Source organism: Sceloporus occidentalis, unplaced genomic scaffold (assembly GCF_023333645.1).
Source record: "Sceloporus occidentalis isolate IW3139 unplaced genomic scaffold, rSceOcc1.0.p SCAF_31, whole genome shotgun sequence".
NCBI classification, from domain to species: Eukaryota; Metazoa; Chordata; class Lepidosauria; order Squamata; family Phrynosomatidae; genus Sceloporus; species Sceloporus occidentalis.
Genome location: NW_028317011.1, coordinates 6,985,001 through 7,005,053, shown reverse-complemented (window position 1 = coordinate 7,005,053; position 20,053 = coordinate 6,985,001). Strand labels below are relative to the sequence as shown.

At 39.8% G+C, this 20,053-nt stretch overlaps 1 protein-coding gene across 1 annotated transcript in view; it reads right to left on the bottom strand.

Moving 5' to 3' along the window:
- LOC149298786 (store-operated calcium entry regulator STIMATE-like) overlaps positions 1–20,053 on the bottom strand; it is a 55,581-nt gene that overhangs the window by 8,107 nt on the left and 27,421 nt on the right. The window contains exons 2-4 of the mRNA XM_089487090.1: positions 13,152–13,200; positions 12,383–12,478; positions 11,769–11,890 (exon numbers count right to left, since the gene is read on the bottom strand). Of these exons, the coding sequence (XP_089343216.1) occupies positions 11,769–11,890; positions 12,383–12,478; positions 13,152–13,200 (267 nt within the window). The remainder of the gene's footprint in view (positions 1–11,768; positions 11,891–12,382; positions 12,479–13,151; positions 13,201–20,053) is intronic.

Below are 20,053 nucleotides of genomic sequence, written 5' to 3'. Positions count from 1 at the left end.
CATAGAAACCCATTTTTTTCCAGGGGATTTAACAGCATATGAATATCAATGACATTTAAAATATTGTTTCATTTATCCACCACTTTAGAATTACTAACATTACTCGCTTGGCCATTTCAGAATGTGGGAAAATCTGTTATGGGAATAGCATTCACTGCCATGACAACAGTGCTTACAGCAGCCCACACATAGTCCCCTGGAGATAATTTGGCATTGTTTTACACATCTGCTAGAATGTAGTGGATATTAATTCATAGGATAGGGCTTAGGACATAACAAAAACATTAAGGTTATTTTTTGTGTGTTTATTACAGACAACTGACCTTGAAAATGTTACTGCTGTAAAACCACCTGGTTTTCAATAATAAAGAGAATTCTGATATTATAGAAATGTTCCAACAAGCTAATAACCAGTGATGCATTAAATAAATAAAATTATCTAACTTATTTAAAAAATAATACTTTATTTGTTGGATTACTTGATTTTATACTGGGAAAAAGCCAAACTATTAAAAGGACCATTAAAAGGCCAGAAGGACTGAACTAAATTGATTCGATCTGCCATGGTATCATATGCTCCCAGTGCCTTACTCCCGGGTGATCCCTCTCTCCAACCTATAACGCTCGTGTTCTGCTGCCCATCTTTTGCAGATCCCTGGGACATGATGTCATATACCAGCCTTCTGCATCCGCTTAAGTGGAATCGATACAGTACAACTGGGCTGGATTCAACGGACATGTCAGACTTCCCCATCTGGCCTCATTGTGAACTGTGGCGCAATTATATTATATATATATATATATATATATATATATATATATATATATATTATTTTTTTTTAATATATATATTTCACCAGACCATTAACGGGGACTTTTATGACATCACATTCTAAATACATAGACATCTGAGAAGGCTTTTCACAAGATTTTGGAGTGTCTCTGTGGAAATTTTTGCCAATTAATCCAGCAGAGCATTTGTGAGGTTGGGCACAGGTAATGGATGAGAAGGCCTGGCTTGCAATCTCTGTTCGAGTTCATCCCAAAGGTATTTAATGGGGTTGAGGGAATACCAAGACATTTTGGACAATACTATGCTTCCAACTTTGTGGGAACAGTTTGGAGAAGGCTCTTTTCTAGTCCAGCATGGCTGTGCCCCAGTGCACAAAGCAAGGTCCATAAAGATATGGTTAGAAGAGTTTGGTGTAGAAGAACTTAAGAGAACATGTGATGGCAATCACAGTTCAGCATGATCAGATGTCCCTAACTGGGAAGTTTTCTCTATTGTCCTCTAAATCAGGACATCACCCGAAAAATCAGAATTTCCGGGTATAACTATCCTGGTATAACGCTCCATATGAATTATGTCTTGTAGCCAACATCAATACCACTACCCCATTGCAACGAAACATAGAACACAAAATAGTTTATTTAGAGAGAGAGTTGCTGCCATAATGAAGAGAAAACACCGGCAGGTTTCTGCAGCAAGAAGTGCTGAGCTGGCCCAACATAATTTATAATTCAATTTAACTATACTGTGTGCAGGGATAACCAAACTGTTCCTATGGCAGAAGCTTACCAGCACTGGTCCTTAATAATGTTTAGTGAAGTGAATTAGTTGAATCACAAACTCTCCTGCAAACTCTCCAATAAACCCAGAAATTTTGTGACCAATTTGAAAATCCGCTTGCACGCACACACACACACACACACAATTGTACCAAACTATAAACATCTGGAACAAGTCTGAGGTTATTCGCAGGACACTTTGGATACCTGAACACAACATGGATGTCTCCAATGGAATACCTTTAGTTTACAGATGTAATTACTGCATTTAAGTGGACCATCCATCTCTGCAATAAGAGCTAAAACATCAGCAATACGATTATAAATAATTTATAAAGAATTTTGAATACACAGAGAATAAAAAAAAACCAGCTTGATTCCAGATATTTTGTTTATTCAAACATTTAATACACTGAATTAGGGAGTTTTGGCTTTTTTTTATTTATTTATTTTTTTTAGATTATAATTTATTAGTGCTAAGACATCTCTATATTGATATTAAACAGGAATACTGATATAGAATATCACAGAAGACTCCTTTCACATTATATAAACAAGTTTAGTAGTAGCTGGCACATGCAGTTGGCAGTGTGTGGGGCATTCTTTAAATCCAATGGGGCCTCTGCTTGAAGAGAAGCAGTGAAACAGATTTTAAGCGACCTACAGGAGACTCTAAAGCCAACGATAGGATTTTATTATGATAGATAACAAATTGTTGCCTTTTTAATATGGCAACCATATTTTGTTTTCATGGTTCTTCATGAATAGTAATGGTAACTGACAGTGATAGAATCTCCACCGTCCATTCTTGAGTAGAGCCATACAAAAGTATCTCAAACTTCTCTCGAAACGGAAATATTCACCTAAACCTACCCTTTCTGTGAGCTTTTTGCCACCAAGTATGACTGAGGGGCTAGCTGACACTTAACTTTGCCATCTGTTTGTTCTCAAGGACTCGTCAACACTAGGAAGCCATTTTAGTGTAGGGGATAAAGTGGAGCATTTGAAATGGCCTCTTAGTCCCTTTGAGTTCCAAGAACAAATTAAACACCAAGCTTGGTTTGTTGAAAATAGCAGATTGGAAGAATAAGAACAGCACCCTGATGATGCATGCGTACATGGGGGAAAGCCCACTGGATGTCGACACTTAGAAATGCCCGTCTGTCCACACAACTTGAGACATCACCATAAGGGTCAATTTTATGATTTCTTAAGAAAAAAAACTATGCTAAAAACATGCTGCCGCAAACTAGCTACAAGCAATTGTGGTGCCATTGTTATGCTCAAACAGCTTAACAGTGCCATCTTGGTGCCCAACCAGTGCCATTTTTGTCCCCATGTTTGGAATGGTGCTGTGGAATGCATATCTCATGATTTCCAGCCATCCATTTGGTTGGCTGAACATCATTAGAAATGTGAAATAGCAACACTATATATACACCGAATATTAGCCACAACTGCTGCAAAACTACCAAGTGTCCTATTTTGGTTCCAACCCTTTGTTGTAATACCTCAGAATCTTTGCCGATCTACACGACACAACATTAACTTTTCTCGACTGGGGTTGTGGTGGTTTACACTAGAGGACTGCATTGGGAGGCGGGTCCCGCCAAAAAACTTGCGGGCGCGGTGGTCTTGCTGGGGTTGCGGGCGGTCAGGCACTGTACCTGCGGGTCAGGGTAGTCCCGCTAGGCTGCCTTCGCGCTGCTTTCTTACAGTGTCTCTTCTCCTGCTCCGCCCAGGAACAAAGTGGAGTCACGTGATGTGACGTCACTTCCTGTGACTCCGCCTTGTTCCTGGGCGGAGCAAGAGAAGAGACGCTGTGAGGGAGCAACTCGAGGGCAGCCTTGCGGGGCTGTGCGGGAAATCTGCAGTTCAGGTAAGGAGGTGGGCGTGATTGGCCACAAATGCGGCGGGAGCGTGCGGGATTGACCACAAATGTGGCGGGAGCGGAACACCCACATTGCGGGAGCGGGCGGGATTGGACAAAAAAATCAGCGGGAGCGGGATTAAAAAAAGCAGTCCCGCGCAGGGCTCTAGTCTACACTACGCACATCTTTTTGTTGACTGCATTACTGGCTGAACACCATAGGAATTGTAGCCTGGGGTAGTGGTTGCTAATGTTTACCACCAAGCTATTGTAAACTAAGTTCTCATCTTGTGCAGGTACATGCTGGTTTGTTAGCTACTACTATGGCCATGTATTTTTTCCTATTAATGGGTTACTAACATTTGTGCCTCCCACCAGGAAACCCCTCTCCTGAGCTAACAACAATAGGCAGTGGGAAGGAGGTATTGAGGTGAAATAGAAAGTAACCACTTCAACACAACCAAGAGCTCTCAACTTTCAAAACTTTAGGAAATAAACAGCATGGTGCTGAGAGCCACTACGATTAACAAATCCCCCTGCTGTGCACAGAATCAACAATCGTTCTTAGTCTATGCTTATTCCCACAGACTGTTGCAGTCAGAAAGATGGATTTGTTTTTAAATAGTTATTTCTAAACTACAAGATGATTCGGAGCAATGACTAGACTAACACAAGCAGAACAGCTAAATATCTTTTAAACAGGAAACCCTGCTTTTTTGACATCACTCTGTCATAGCGACCACTATAGCTCTCTGACTTCAAACAGCCCCTAGTAAAATCATTGTGTCTATATCATAAAAATGTATTTATATATCTTTTATTAAACACAGTAACAGCAGAACCACCCAGCAGCAGAAACTGAGTGGTACTGGAAGGACATACGGTAGAAATAAAAGACGCATAACACCAATGCAAAGTGGCAGCAGACCACAGCAATATCCCAGAAAAAGAACCAGTCACCATCACAGTCGATGGTGCAAATTCAGTTAGAATTTCTTCTACAAGTTAGGTCCAACAAATAAAAAAAAAACCCCTTGTTTATGTTCAACACACCATTTTTTAAATTATAGGAGAGTAAGATGCTCCCTTACAGTATATACACTATTTGTTTCTTATTTTTGAGCTCTAGTTTGGGGGCAAGAAAGTTTTTTTAATGTATATTTCTAGTGGATGGCGCCCAAGGACTAGGTCTTTAAAGAACTGGATGATATCCCGTATAGCGCCATGGTGACATCACTGGAGTGAGTCTTTATTATTTTTAAAGTTCATTTATTTATTTTTTTTACTATTTTTAAAATGTTTTACATTTTTTTTTTGAAGAGGAAGAAACACTGTTTCTCCCTGTTTTCACTTTAACAACCGCTGCTGCTGATCATAGAGCAATCAGTAAGCAGGGCTTCAATGCCCTGCATTGCTGATCGCAGTATCAGTGACCAGCCTGCAGGGGGCTCATCAGAGTTTCAGGAGGGTTTTTTCTTGTATAAAATTAAGATTATCAGTGTTGGTAGAGGGGTCCCTGATATCTAGCATCAGTTGGGACCTAGCTGCTTGTGTTAATGCCACTTGAATAAGTTATACTTCAATAGCCTGGGGAGTGGCAAAAAGTGCATCCACTGTTTAAAGGATGTCACCACAGTGGCTAGACAGTCTGCAACATCCCTTCACTTAGCAGGTCCAAGCTAACATGGTTGAGAATTTGCTTTATATACTTTATTACAGTTTAGTCACCTTAAATTAACTGTGACAGTGTTGTATTTCCACACCTATTTGTCTTTTATGACTATATTGACAAACTACCGTATTAGCTCAGATATAGGCCGCACCCGCATATAGGCCGCACCCTAAAAGTTAGGTCCTTTTTAATGAAAAAGGTTTCTGCCCGCCCCCCCGAGATATGCTGCCACTCTGTCCCGAAGATGTACCCCCCCGAGATATGCTGCCACTCTATTCCCCCCAAGATATGCTGCAACTCTACCCCCCCCCGAGATATGCTGCCACTTTGTCCCCAAGATGTGTCGTCCCCCCCCACCAGACTTACCGGTGCAGACTCCACGGGGTCTTGCGGGGCCGGCGGGGGAGATCTACACATAACACTTATTCAACTTCCGGTGCCGGCACTTCCGCCGTGGGAAGTACCGGCAAGGAAGATTGTTCACGCAGACGTTCACCGGCAGCGGCGATGCGAGCAGAAACAGCCTCCGCTGCCGGCACGTCTGCAAGATGTGCTTTAAAAATCTCCCTTGCCGGGACTCCCCCCGTGGGAATTCCCAGCAAGGGAGATTGTTAAAGCACATCGTGCAGACGTGCCGGCAGAGGAGGCTGTTTACGCGCATGGCCGCTGCCGGTGAACGTCTGCGCGATGGGCTTGGACAATCTCCCATGCCGGCACTACCCCCGTGGGAAGTGCTGGCAGGGGAGGCTGTCTGAGCACATCCGACAGTAGGATACAGGTCCCCTGCACCGCTGCGGGGGATCTGTATCCTAACCCCGCTGCCTGCCCGGCGCCTGGGACTGCATGTCCCGGGCGTCGGGCGCTAGACCCCGAATATAGGCCGCACCCCCACTTTAGAGACTTAAAGTGGGGGAAAAAGTGCGGCCTATATTCGAGCCAATACGGTATATATCATGGCATTTTTTGTGAAATAAAGACGTTACTGGTATTTTAGAGTCAGTGCCCATTAATAGTCTATAATCCGCTACATGTTTTTAACCCCTTCGAGACAAAGGCTGATTTTACTTTTTGTACCCTTTGTGACAATGGCCTTTTTAACATTTCTGCGCTGCTTGTGTTTAGCTGTAATTTTCTTCTTTCCCGTTTACTGAACCCACACACATTAGATATTGTTTTTTTCAGGACAAGAAGGGCTTTCTTTAGATGACATTGTTTTGATTGTATCATATTATTTACTATTAAAAAAATTATAAAATATGGTGAAAAATTTAGAAAAAAATGACTGTTTCTAACTTTTAGTTGAAAAATCTTTTACTCATCTATAAAAGGTAATGAAAAAACCTGCTAAATAGATTCTACTATTTGTCCTGAGTTTAGAAATACCCAATGTTTTTATGTTTTTTTTTTTGCTTTTTTCTACCCATTATGGGGCAATAAGTACAGGTAGCGTTTTGCTATTTCAAAGCCATTTTTTCCAAATCTGGTAATTCTTCCCCCCATGTGCCATTTCGGGTATCTTTGAACCCGGCCAATGCAATTTACCCCATCAAGTCATATATTTTTGAAAACTAGACAGCCCAGGGTATTCCAAATGCTAGTATTTTAACTCTTTCCATGCACCATATCTACCACCAGTCTTTGTCAAACTTTATGGTAGTCATTTTTTTGCATTTGTTTTGTCATACACATTTTACTTCAGGTATGAATTAAAATGTTCTAGTTTATGTCACTATCACAAAACACCCCAATATGTGTTCAGCAACATCTCCTGAGCGCAGCGATACCCCACATGAATGATTTTGCCTGGCTGTTTGGGGGCAAAAGGGCCACATTTGGGGCATGCGCATTTTTCAATGTTGAACTTTGGCATTTGGGGATCCACTGCCCATGCCCTATTTGGTACATCTTTGAGCCGGGCCATTTCAGTGTGCCCAATAAACCCATATATTTTTGAAAACTAGACACCCCAGGGTATTTCAAATGCTAGTATTTTAACTCTTTCCATGCACCATATCTACCACCAGTCTTTGTCAAACTTTGTGGTAGTCATTTTTTTGCATTTGGTTTTCCACACACATTTTAATTCAGGTATGAATTAAAATGTTCTCGTATATGTCACTATCACAAAACACCCCAATATGTGTTCAGCAACATCTCCTGAGTACAGCGATACCTCACATGAATGATTTTGCCTGGCTGTTTTGGGGCACAAGGGCCACATTTGGGGCATGCGCTTTTTTCAATGTTGAACTTTGGCATTTGGGATCCACTGCCCATGCCCTATTTGGTACATCTTTGAGCCAGGCCATTTCAGTGTGCCCAACAAAACCATATATTTTTCAAAACTAGACACCACAGGGTATTTCAAATGCTGGTATTTTAACTCTTTGCATGCACATATTTTACCACCAGCATTTTTTCTAAGTTTGCAGTAATATTTTTGTGTGTGTATTTTTCCCACACACACCTACTTTATGTATGAATTTACAGCTCCTGGTATATGCCGCTGTCACACGACACCCCATAATGTGTTCAGCAACATCTCCTGAGTACAGTGATACTCCACATGCATGGGTGTGTCTTTTTTTGGGGCAACTAAAAGGCCACATTTGGTACGTGTGCATTTTTCTAATTGGAAATTAGATGTGTGGCCATCCTTCCCCCCGTGTTAATTGGGACGTTGTTGAACCTGGCCCATTCAATTTACCCCATCAAATCATACATTTTTTAAAAGTAGACACCCCACGGGCATTTAATATGCCAGTATTTTAACTCTTTCCATGCGAGAATTGTTTTAAGCTAATATGCTAATTTTAGGACTTGCTCACAAAAATATATTTTTTATATATATATATATTTTTTTATTTTTTTAAAAAAAAAATTTAACTTTTTTTCAACTTGGAGGTTCCCCTGATAGTGACATCAGTGGGAAATGATTTTTACATTTTACTGTTTTTTTACTATTTTTTGCTAATTATTATTAATTTTATTTTATTTTTTAATTTATTTTTACTAATCACACTGTGATTAGAAAGCTGGGCTCCATTGACTTGCATGGTGAATGCAGTACCTGTATTCAACCTGCAAGTGGAGCCAAAGTTCTCTAGATGGTCTGGACTATCTAGCGAACTTTTAAAATTTGTGGTTCCTGTTACAGGACGGCGGCCATCTTCCTTGATGGCGAAGATTGCCGGCAGCTGCGGCTGTGACCGCTCTCCGGAGCGGTCACAGCCCATCAAAAGGTTAGTGTTTGGTGTCGCTGGATGCCTCCTGATCGAGGCATTCCAGCGACACCATTTAAGTTTAGGAGGCGATCGTCGATCGCCTCCTAAACGCTTTTAAAACGGGCGTCCGCCGCCATACAAAGTATGGCGGATGTTGACGCCCCGTGGAGGGGCCAGAGATGGCCCCTTCGTGCCGATCGCGGCGTTGCTGAATGCCTCGAGGTCGAGGCATTCAGCAACGCTTTTTGGGTGCAGAAAGCGATAGTAGATCGCTTTCTGCACCCGTTTAAAGACGTGCCGGTCCTGGCACGTCAATTGTCGTAAAGCACATGCTTTTCCGTGCCGTGCCAGGACCGGCAATTGTCATTAAGGGGTTAAACCACATACAAAATACTCACTGTGCAAGTGTCACAGAGGGTCCAGAGCCCCACTGAGGCAAGCAGGTTGCTTGCACATTTGAGGATCCTAATAAGGGTTATGAAATACTTTTTTCATACAATCACCATGCATTGTGGCACTCCACATGACCACTGCAGTAGACAGAAGTTTCAGAGCAGGTGTGCAGTGTAAGAGTACCACAGCAGAAGTGCAAGATAATGACTACATAACTACAGATCATTGACTAATGGCAGAGTAGCGCAATACTTCCCTCTTGTGTCAGATGAGGAAATTAGACAAACTAAAGTTGGACTGAATCAAAATGTGTTTATTTTGTTCAGTTAGCATATATTACTAACTAAATCCTGTTGCCTTAAATAGCACTGGTTCTAAAAATGTATGTATTGTTAGAAGTGTTGTCCTTACACTTTTCTTGTCAGGTTTGTCAGTTTGTCAAACAAATGAAAGCAAGATGTGTTTTGTAAAGTAAACATATTCTTTCTTTTTGATCAATTTAATATCCTTTTGCATGCTTTTCTTGTCTTTTCTACACTTCATTTATATTAAAAAAGTGTATGTGTACTAGAAGTGGAGCAATTTGCATGGAAACCAACAGAAAGTTCCTTTAGAATGTCAAAATCTCAGTTAATACTTTGTTCCAAAAATATAAAGAGAGTCAATATATACAAGTAAAGCATTTAACTCTGGTTTTTTCTACAGTTTATGCTGTGTTTTCCTAGGTTAAAACTCATTTCACGTACTGCGGAATGTAAATAGTTCCCCTGTCTAACCTCCACCAGCTTCTGAGCAGGATAGTTCATGTTATTAGGTAAAGATGCCAGTTACATGAGAAGTGACCAGCTAGAAGAAGTTTTAGCTAGTTCAATAACTTTCGGTAATTGCAGACTTGAGCCAGATACAAACTCAAAACATTGCCCTGTCAATCCTACTTGATGAGCATTAAGACTTGTGTCTCAGAAGTAGGTGTGCTTGGCTGATGACCTAGCTTGGTGACCTAAGATGGGAGCTGGCTCTGGCTCATGCCATCCTTCAAACAGTTCACCGACTACTAGCTAGTTCTGTTATTAATTATAAATATATCATACACAGTTTAATAAATATGCCCTCAATCTGCGTATAGCTTTATTACTTGAAATATAAACAATTCATACGAACCTCATAACATTAAAGCAGTAAACAATAAAATCACATTTTAAAGTCACATAATGATTACCGTTATACATACACATAAATCACTAAACTACAGCGAAAGCTTCAGCAATTACTTTGCACTTCCTTGTGAATACAGCACTAGCTCCTTCTAACCATATAAATGATTTATTTACACAATGGCCTGTTTTTAAATTATGCCAAGAAGGGCAATTTTTTTTTTTACAGTAACAGGCCCTTTTCATGACACAACCAAGAAGGATCCCCGATCACTAAAAGGACTTTTCTTCACTATGGACAGCCTCCTATCAGTGACAAAATGTCTTAGTTACACTTAAATGCAGTGGCTCTGTCTGAAGAGGAAAGAAGGCTGCTGATTGGTCGGTGACCAACCGCAGCTTCTATGAGAGTATTAAAACAGCTTAAAAAGAGGAGCACTGTTACCATAACTAATATATTCTACTGCGGAAACAAAAATCTTCTGTAAGATCAGCTAGCCTGATAATGGCTAACAAGCAAGGTTCGGTCACCTCACTTTAAACACCCGCCATTAAAAAAAATATAGTAAAATTATATAAAAATAAGACCACAAACAAAAAAAGGTACAAGTTTATTTAACCCTTTAAGAAGTAGTTTAAAAAAAAGTTTGTGTTAGCTGTAGTTTTCTTTTCTCTCATTTACTGTACTCACACAAATTATATAGGTTTGTCAGGTTGGTTCTAGTCTAAGAGGCCACATTTTGGGAGGTTTTTTTTTTTTTTTTTTAAACTATTTAAAATTTTAGTCACGGTGATTAGTATGTTAGGCTCCATTGACCTGCATGGTTGGCAGCAGTACCTGAAGTCAACCTCCAGAGGGACGGTGTGTGCCAGCAACGTGAAGGCAGCCTTGCTGGAGTGCGCAGGAAATCTGCAGATCAGGTAAGGGGGTGGGGGAGTTTATACAAACGAGTATGCGTGATTGAGGGAATGAATAAGTATCTGTGACAGAATGTTTGCGGGAACGGGCAGGACTGGACACATATGTTGCAAGAGCCGGCGGGACACATTTGCTGCGGGAGCGGACAGGAGTGGAGCACACACGTCGCGGGAGTGGGCGGTAATGGTCAAAAATTAAGCGTGAGCGGGATTAAGAAAACAGTCCCGCACAGGGCTCTAGACTACAGCTGCTGTCAGACTCCGCAACAATGACTACAACAATACAATTGTAGCCTTTAAAAGCAAGTGCATGAGAGGCGCAAAAAATGTGTCATATTTGTATACAAGTGTACTGTTCCCTAGATTGGGTTTTTAGTATTTTTTTTTTTAGTATAAATATAGAATCTAATTCCTTCTCACGTGTGCCTACCTTTTGATATGTTGCGTACTATACCTACATGGTCAATATGTCCAGTCTACATGTATGTACAACCACATTTACTAATGGAGTGGGGGAGTTTATGAAAATTATTTTAAATAAATGATTGTATCATGAGTAGCCTAACTTGTCATTTATAAATGGCTTTCCATGGTAAAGTATAAGCTATTTATATGGTTGTCTCTGAAACAAAACTATAGCATAACTATGAAAATTGGAGTGGCCTCCCAGGAAGAAAAATGTGGCCTGGCTTGGGATCTAAAAGGGTTAATCCTAAATTGTGCTCCAAGTACACCTGGAACATGTGTGCACGTTCCCATTAGATCGATCAGTGCTTTAAACAACATTTTTAAATGAAACACTATTTGTTTAGCACTGCATCAGATAGGTCTGGTTTGGTTTGCTGTTCAAAAAAAAAAATAAGTTATTACTGCCTCTAATTTTGTAAATTATTCATGCAAAACATCAGATTTAGACTAACTAGCGCATCTTAAATTAGATCACCTTCAAAATGAATTAGGACACTTACCATATTCACCAAACATCAATATTGTGTACTGCCGTTGTTCCACTATGGTTGTAACAATTTTCACACTTATCCAGATTACTAGCATTCCAAGGGTGGCATCCAGGAGAAAATTCATTAGGTACCTACACAGACAGACGTTACATAGAACATGGTGCATTTAGTACCAGATGTAGCACACAGCATAAAAGACACATTCTGAGAAACCCTTCAGCCAAGCAAATGGCAATTCAAAGGCTAATACATCAGGTCTCCAAAAATCAGTCAGCGTAATTAAATTACAAGTTACAATTAATTAGGGAATATTACACCTCCAACAGTATCAAATGTGAAGAATTGTATTATCGTGTTAATCACCATGAAAAACAATATAAAGACTGTTCAAATGTGGTCTTTAGAAATTAAGTTATCACAACATAACCACAAAGGTCCTGCTTATTCTTAATTTTAAACCTATTGTTCCTTTGTACATTCATTTGGTGTGGGAATTGATTATCGTTGGTCATACAATTAACACAGACCTTGCACAAAAAGAGACTATAAGAAGTAGAGACTAAACAACAGATCTAATAGTATAGAATAGTATAGTATATGTTATTTAACATAACGATACTCACAGAGAGCAGGGGTCTTCTTCGGTCAGGTCAGAGAGAAAGACATTAGTGAAATGAATGAACAAAGCACCAATAGCTTGCTTTGAAGTATCATAAAACCTGTGGGTCGAAGCAAATAGTCTCCAGTGAAAGTACTGCGGTTAAGTTAAAAAGAAGAATTTCCTTAGTGTTCTCTTTAACAGACAAGTGTGTGATTGCATATAACAATTGTTACAAAACAAAAAGAATATTCTGCAACTGTGCAAATTGCACTACATTGACATATTCTTAAATCCAACAATTACATTTTCCCAAAACATATACTATATTTTGTACGTAGTGTGCATGCTTTAGATTTGTGACTAGTAGGCATTTCATTTTTTAATTTGGAGAATACTCTAATTTCTAGTTTACTTATCTCAGTTGAAGCTGTCACTTTTAAAGGGTCACTCTTGGCATGATAGTTGTGGGAAGACTTAGTCTGTACAAATACATGATTATACTTAGGGGTCTTTTAGACACAAAAACGCCAGAAGTCGGTAGGCTTAACCAGTAAAGCTTAGGACATAATGCTGTGGTCAGAGGTCACCCAATGATCAACCTACGTATAATTCTTGAATTAGAGTTAGCAGTAACACCTATTCTACAAATCTGAAACCTAGCAAATAAATTTTTTTATTGAAACAGATTATTTTACGCGGTGTAAATCGATGTATTCTTCAGAACTGCCGATTGCTTATTAAAGCACACAAGGAACATGGAAATGAGCGTTATAAAAAGAAAAAGTTCTAACCATATCCTCCATGGACGTCGTTGATCCTTTGGCTCCTTGAAACGTTTCACTAAGTGAAGAAAATTACAGGACATAGGCTAAATAATGGTTGAGGTAGGAAAAAAACATATCTGCTCCTTGAACACCTAGCTAAAGCACTTTACTTGTTTTTTTACATTTTATACTAATAACTATAATGACATAATAAATCGCATGAAAGCTCTATACTCAATTATCTGAGAAACCTGTGCTGGAAATACAAGCAGGATGCCATTACGGCCAGGACTTGCCCCACAGGTATAAGGGCTACTTGCTACTGAGGTGGGCCCTCATCTGCTGTGAATGAAGTCTAATATGTTATTAACAAAATACGCACAAGATGATTGTCAGCCATTGCTTCATATTTTAAGTAAAATAATGTTTCAACACACAGCCATTTAGAGCTAAAACAGGATACATACCCGGGGAGCGGCCCCCTAACACATCTAATGGGGCAACTCTTAGATTCTGTGTTACTTGTAATAAACATGCTCATATAAAACAGTCACCCTCTTAATTTGTGAGTTTATGTGTTTTATACACACCCATTACTAACATGTGTATACAATCAAGCACATAGACAAGCCGCCTCCATAGACAAGAAATGACAGCAGAAAGGGTCATTCTGAAGAGCGCAATGACTTTAAATGTGGTACTATCATAGGGTGCCATCTTTGCCACAAGTTAGTTTGTGAAAAGTCTGCTCAGCTAGGTCTGCCCCGGACGGCTGTAAGTGGAAAAATGTATAACTTATTTGAAATGCGTTATTCTATCATTAAAATTATAGACTGGTCAGGTCTTTGTCAGTGGGAAAACGTACAAAAACAGAAGGGGATCCAATTATTTTTTCCTTCACTGTACGCCACTATTTGTGAAGTACTTCTATTAATATATCTACAGAAAAAAAATGTATAAAAGTATCTTTGTAAACATAAGATGTACGAAATAGTCCTAAAATAAATGTAAACAAGTACCACATTTGAACACTAAAGGATAAAAGGGGAATTGAATAAATAATAAATAAATTGTCAAAGTTGATCTTAATCTGTGGCTCGAACCAACCCTGGTCCTTAAGGGTTAAACATAGTTTGGTCTCACAAGTAACTTTTTAATAGTACACAAGGGCAAAATTCCAGTGTGGGTAAGGTTATGTATACATTGACTTGGAAAACAAGGTTTGCTTTAACTGATCACTCTGTGTAGAGCACCGGACGTCACTGGAATAGGCATTTACATTTTTACACGTTAATATTTCTTTAAGAATTTTTGCAGGCTGGCTGTTATACATAGATTGGTTTGGCAGGGAGTTTCTTCTTTGTATACAAAAAATAAATAAATGGGGGGGAAAAAACCCTTCCTGTTTCCTTGGAAATAGTACAGCGTTACACTAGAACAAATAAATAAATAAATCATAATTCTCTCTTAGTGCAGATTTGCATTTGCAGTTTTTTTAAGGGAATATATCACACCTGAGCAGGGTCAGACTGGTGATGATGAGGTAGCCCTGGCACTAGACTTAACTGCAGCCAACAGCGTAATATGTTTTTATGCTAAAGTAGCACGCGTACGGACATATCTAGCCACAGGACACATGCTGCAGCGGATCAGGCGAGTGTGTAGGGCAGTCGGCCAGCAGCCCACTGGGTACTTGCCCGGTGTACCAGATGTGGCTGCACCTATGATCCATCACTTAACAATAACGTGATTAACAGGCTGTATAAAGATACTAATACAAATATATACAGTATATTGCATCTATGAAAATGACAATGCTCACCGACTTCCCAACCGCAGCCTTTTCCCCAGACAGTACCACCAACCATTATGAGCATATGATGCTGGGTGCATTTCATAGACACTGGTGCACACTCCCAAATAGGGTGACCACATTGGCCATGTTTTCCAACATGTATAAGGTTTTTCATATTGCTGACCAGTCCAGATAAAATGCAGCACTAAGTGGGATGTATAGACTTATGGAAGGGAACCAATTAGTTGGTTATACATCCTCCATACTGCAGGTCAGGACTTTATCTGAGCTGGTGGGCAATATGTAGAAATGATGTGTGTCCTGGAAAACATGGCTGATGTGGTCCCCCTACTCCCAATGTACACATTTTCCCCCAGCTAAAGCTTCAGGATTCAACCATGCTGCAACCCACCAGTACTACTGACATGTTATTATATCTTCTTACTCACACATTATTGAAACAAATGCTGCAAGCCGAGTTAAAGGGACACTCCAGATATCATATGCATTTTAATGCACACAACGGTTGTGTCAACTTGAAATTAACATTTTTCATATTCCACCCCTGTGCAGGGATTCAATAGAACACTTATGCATTTTCCCTGCATCCCCCTCCCACAGCTTGCTGAAGATGCAATCGGCAAGGATTTTCATGGGGTTTAACAAAACCCAAGCACAGAAAGGGCTCCCATTTAAATAGAGTACTTTTTAAAGAAACAAAAAAAAAGTTACAAATTGTTGGCGGAAAAAATCTTGTCCGCAGTTGCAATATTTACTAAAGCAGCAATGAACTACCACGGACCAGGACAACGTTCAATGTAAAAGTCGAAGCACAAAACACTTTATGCAATTATAACATTTCCAAAGCATCCTGTTCCTTGTTTTATTAGCGTACTCACTAAATGGTTACAGATTTCAAAAAGGTAACATTTTGCAGTACTCTTTAGCAACACTGATTAAAACTGAACACCAACCCTAGTGCGCTAACCAGTGTGTGTTTTACAAATTAACATAGGCAATACACGTTTATTAGAAGTTCCCCTTAATTATACGAGCAGTCATTGTAACTTTCTGCTCTCATGATTCCCCCCCCCCCCAAACTTTTACAATTCTTTATCTTGTAGTGAAGGTTTTTCTCCAATATTAAGTCACTGTTGTTCTTTGGTGATAGCAGATTAACTGTTGTATAAAAAAAAGGGCAGAAGGAGTTCTGCAAACAGTCTACCAATGTCACTTAAAAAAGTGGCTTCGATATTAGTCAACTCAGTCTAACCATTTCCTGTAGAATATTTCGGTATCAAAAACTATACTATAGTCGGTTGGTTTTACCCCTTTGGTCCGATTAACCTGTGTTGCATGCTGGGGCACCATTGTGACAGATGTAGTAATATGAAAATATGAATGTGGGTGCAGTTAACTAGCTTACGGGGTATTCCTGAACATACAACAGGGTTTTTTTATGCACTCATCCATTTTCTGGGCAAGAAATAAAAAGCAGAACTATAAAAGAATGAAAGTTAAAACCCAGAACAAAATCAAGTTGCCGCAGACCTTAAGAGATTGGTGAATATGGCCTCCTAAAAAGTGTCAAAATGGCCCTAGGGATGTCTATTTTTCACTAACATAGGAGTGTTCATTAAGTTCTGAGGAAGTTGGGTAAAACCTGGTGAAACGTGTAGAGCGTCAGTAACATTTTCTTATTTTTACTAAGCGTTTATTACTTAATAGATGTGGGTACCAGATGCTGTTTCAGTATCAACCATTGGTGGTCTAATCCAAGCTATTGTTGCTGTACAACCCTAGTCATTATGCACTGTTTGAACTCGAGCTAGTTTCAGTACCATTCACTTTGTCAGTTGATCTTGACAAATATATCAATTGCTCTTATATTGGAGATGGTGTCCCCCTATATTCTTTCCTTCTCCTCCCTCTTATGCATATCATGTTGTAAGAGACATCCAGCCTCAGTTATGTACATGTAAATCTATGAAAAAACTTTTTTTGCATTTTTGCCATTTTTTTTTATATCATGCAAAATAATAATCATTCATTTCTGAATATGACTTGAAAAGAAAGTCCTACTTGTGCTGAAAAAAACCCCACTAATAATTTGCGTAGGTACACTAAATAAGAAAGAAGGACACTACGGTTGAACAGAGACATAGTAAAAACACAAACATTTCTACTTGTCTGTAGTGTAAAAAAATCCTTAAACAGTTATTGTTCCCGTCAGGGACATTAAACTGTCCCTTTAATAGAATTGTGCAGATCTACTGTAAAGTTGTTATCACAAATATAACCAGTACAAAGCATGATGAAGAAATGGCATGGCTGCTTCTAGGTAGAACAAACAACAGATCTAAAATTGAAATTAAAAAAGAGACTGGATTAGGCTAGACTTTCTCTTTAAAAGGGTTTACATAAATTTAAATTGTTCTGTAGTACAACATATTTAATAGAACATTCTAAACAAAAGTAAATGCTTTTATGATTTGCTCTGTAAAACAGTGTTTTAATCTACTTCATCATAGAGGCTCACAGTGCTTATTTTTGCTGACATTTAAGGGGTCATAAGGTTAAATGTGAATACCCACTAACAAAGTGTACATGGAAATGTTTTTACGAAACAAGATAATACATTGGAGCAAAATACTGTTAAGCAGATAGGATCAACATGTGACTAAGCGGATCCTAAACATAATGATGCCTCCTTGTGGTCTCAACTGGAAGTACAATGCTCAAGGTTTGCATTGTACCTTTCAGTTTATTGGGCAATTGTTACAAATGTAATCATTGAGAAACTAGTAAATCTGAAAAAAAACTGCATAAAAGTATTTTTAAAAGAAGATTTTTTTAAATATATTTTTACATTGGAGTGCTGTCATATTTTATATGAATTCTTTAAAATACCAGTAGTTTGATTCATGCTGCTGATAACTACACTTATTATATTTTATACTCATGCAGTACACTTTTTTGAGGGCTACAATTCTCCTCACCAATATTGAAGTTGTAGTCCATAACAGCAGTAGAAAGGCTGTCCCGCTACACTACTGTAACGTACATTGAGCAATCACCCAAAGCAGTGCACCTTGTGCAGTCTGACAGTGTCACCATGTAGGAAATAAACAACTGGCGCTCTAGGGGTTAATGGCGAGCTTGCAAGCGCAGGGTCCTCTTCTCCTTTTATACCAGTTTGTTATTGTGCGTGATTTCAAATTATTTTACTGACCCTGTTGTAACAGCGCTATGGAACATGCTGGCGCTATATAAATAAATGTGACACAATATCACTGATAGAGATTATATATATATATATAATATATATACACACACACACACACACACACACTATAATGATAGAAGTCTGCAAAAAACACAAAATCATAGAACTCCGTAGCAGAGAAGCACAGCTTTTTGAAATGTACCCTAGACCTAATCCTAATACACCATGTTCACCATCCCATTAGCACAGTTATAGCTATATTCATTGTTGACATTCATACATTTATTATTGACTTATCATATATATCATGTTCTAGTTTTGTTTTGTTTTTTTGTTAAAGAGACATGTCAGCCATATGCAAGTGCTAGTTGGTGGCCCTTTAAGATTTTGTGTGATTCCCCCCTGGGCAGAATCCCCAGCCTCATATACAGTACGTTTGCCTCTTTCCCTGACCCCTGGCTCCTTGTATTCATTCAGATAAATCTATCATAGCCTGGGTCCACACACACACAAAGCACTCCTACCGATTTCACTAGCAGCTAAACCGTGGGGTGAAAACGGGACCACAAATGTGGCGTGACAGCTTCTCCTAAAGGGGATTTTTTTCATATAGTATAAGGATAAATGTCAACGTACTTACAAATTATTTTACTAGAATTTCTTTGTTGCTCAGGCTGACTGGTACATTAGACTGTCTTTAATTACTGTTTAACCCCTTCAATCCCCTATAGACGTACCGGGACGTCTAGCCTTTCGTGCAGCGTCAGGAACACATCCCTGCCGCTGCACGGGAGAACAGGCTGTCGTTTGACAGCCTGGACCCCCCCCTGGCAGCAGAAGCCAGCGTTGCTGGCTTTCTGCAGCCCGATCCCCTGTAACAACTTGGTGTGTCATTAGCCTTGGGGGACTGAACCACACCCGGGTCAGTGACATTACTGCCGGATGTGCGACACTGGGGGAGAGAGAGAGAGAGAGAGATAGAGACAGAGAGAGTTCGTTTTGCAGAGCTGCAGTGCTTAGTGCAAAACCACATTATATATTGGGGATAGTGTAGTGTTTTAGAAATTGGCCAGGTAGGTACAATGGCGCAACATGTCTTCAGCGCTGAGGAGGCTCATGACTGCCTCACTCAGTCTGATGACGATGCCACTCTGACCGCGTCAGACGCCGAGGCCACTCTGACCGCGTCAGACGCCGAGGCCACTCTGACTGCATCAGATATTGATCCAATATCTGAGGAATCCTGCTGTGCGTCAGATAATGACGAGTCAGAGGAAGACGATGATGGCCAGGGTCCATCTGCCAAAGCCAGGCGTGGAGAGCCTGACTCTAAATATAATTGGGTGCCCCCAAATATGATAGACCCAGTAATCCCTGCTTTTACTGCGACTCCTGGCATCAGATGTGACATCGATGCTAGCGAGCCAAAGTCATTTTTCCATTTAATGTTTGCCCCCGAGTTTTTTGAGCTGCTAGCAGCTCAAACAAACCTCTATGCAGCCCAGTGTCAGGCAGCTGACCAAGGAGACAGAAGCCAGACCTGGTACCCCACTGACTCCCATGAAATTAAAAGATTTTGGGCCCTGACCCTTATGATGGGCATTGTGAAAAAGCCCACGATACGCTCCTATTGGAGCACAGATCCCGTAATATCCACCCCTGCTTTTTCCCAAATAATGCCCCGGAACAGGTACTTTGGGCTCCTAAGATTTTTACATTTTACCGACAATTCCCAATGCCCCCCTAGAGAGCACCCCCAATTTGACCGTTTATATAAATTGAGGCCCATTATTAATTATTTTTCACGTAAATTCCCTGAAATTTATACCCCCGACAAAAATGTGGCTGTAGACGAGTCCCTGGTCCTATTCAAGGGTAGACTGAACTTCAAACAGTATATCCCGTCCA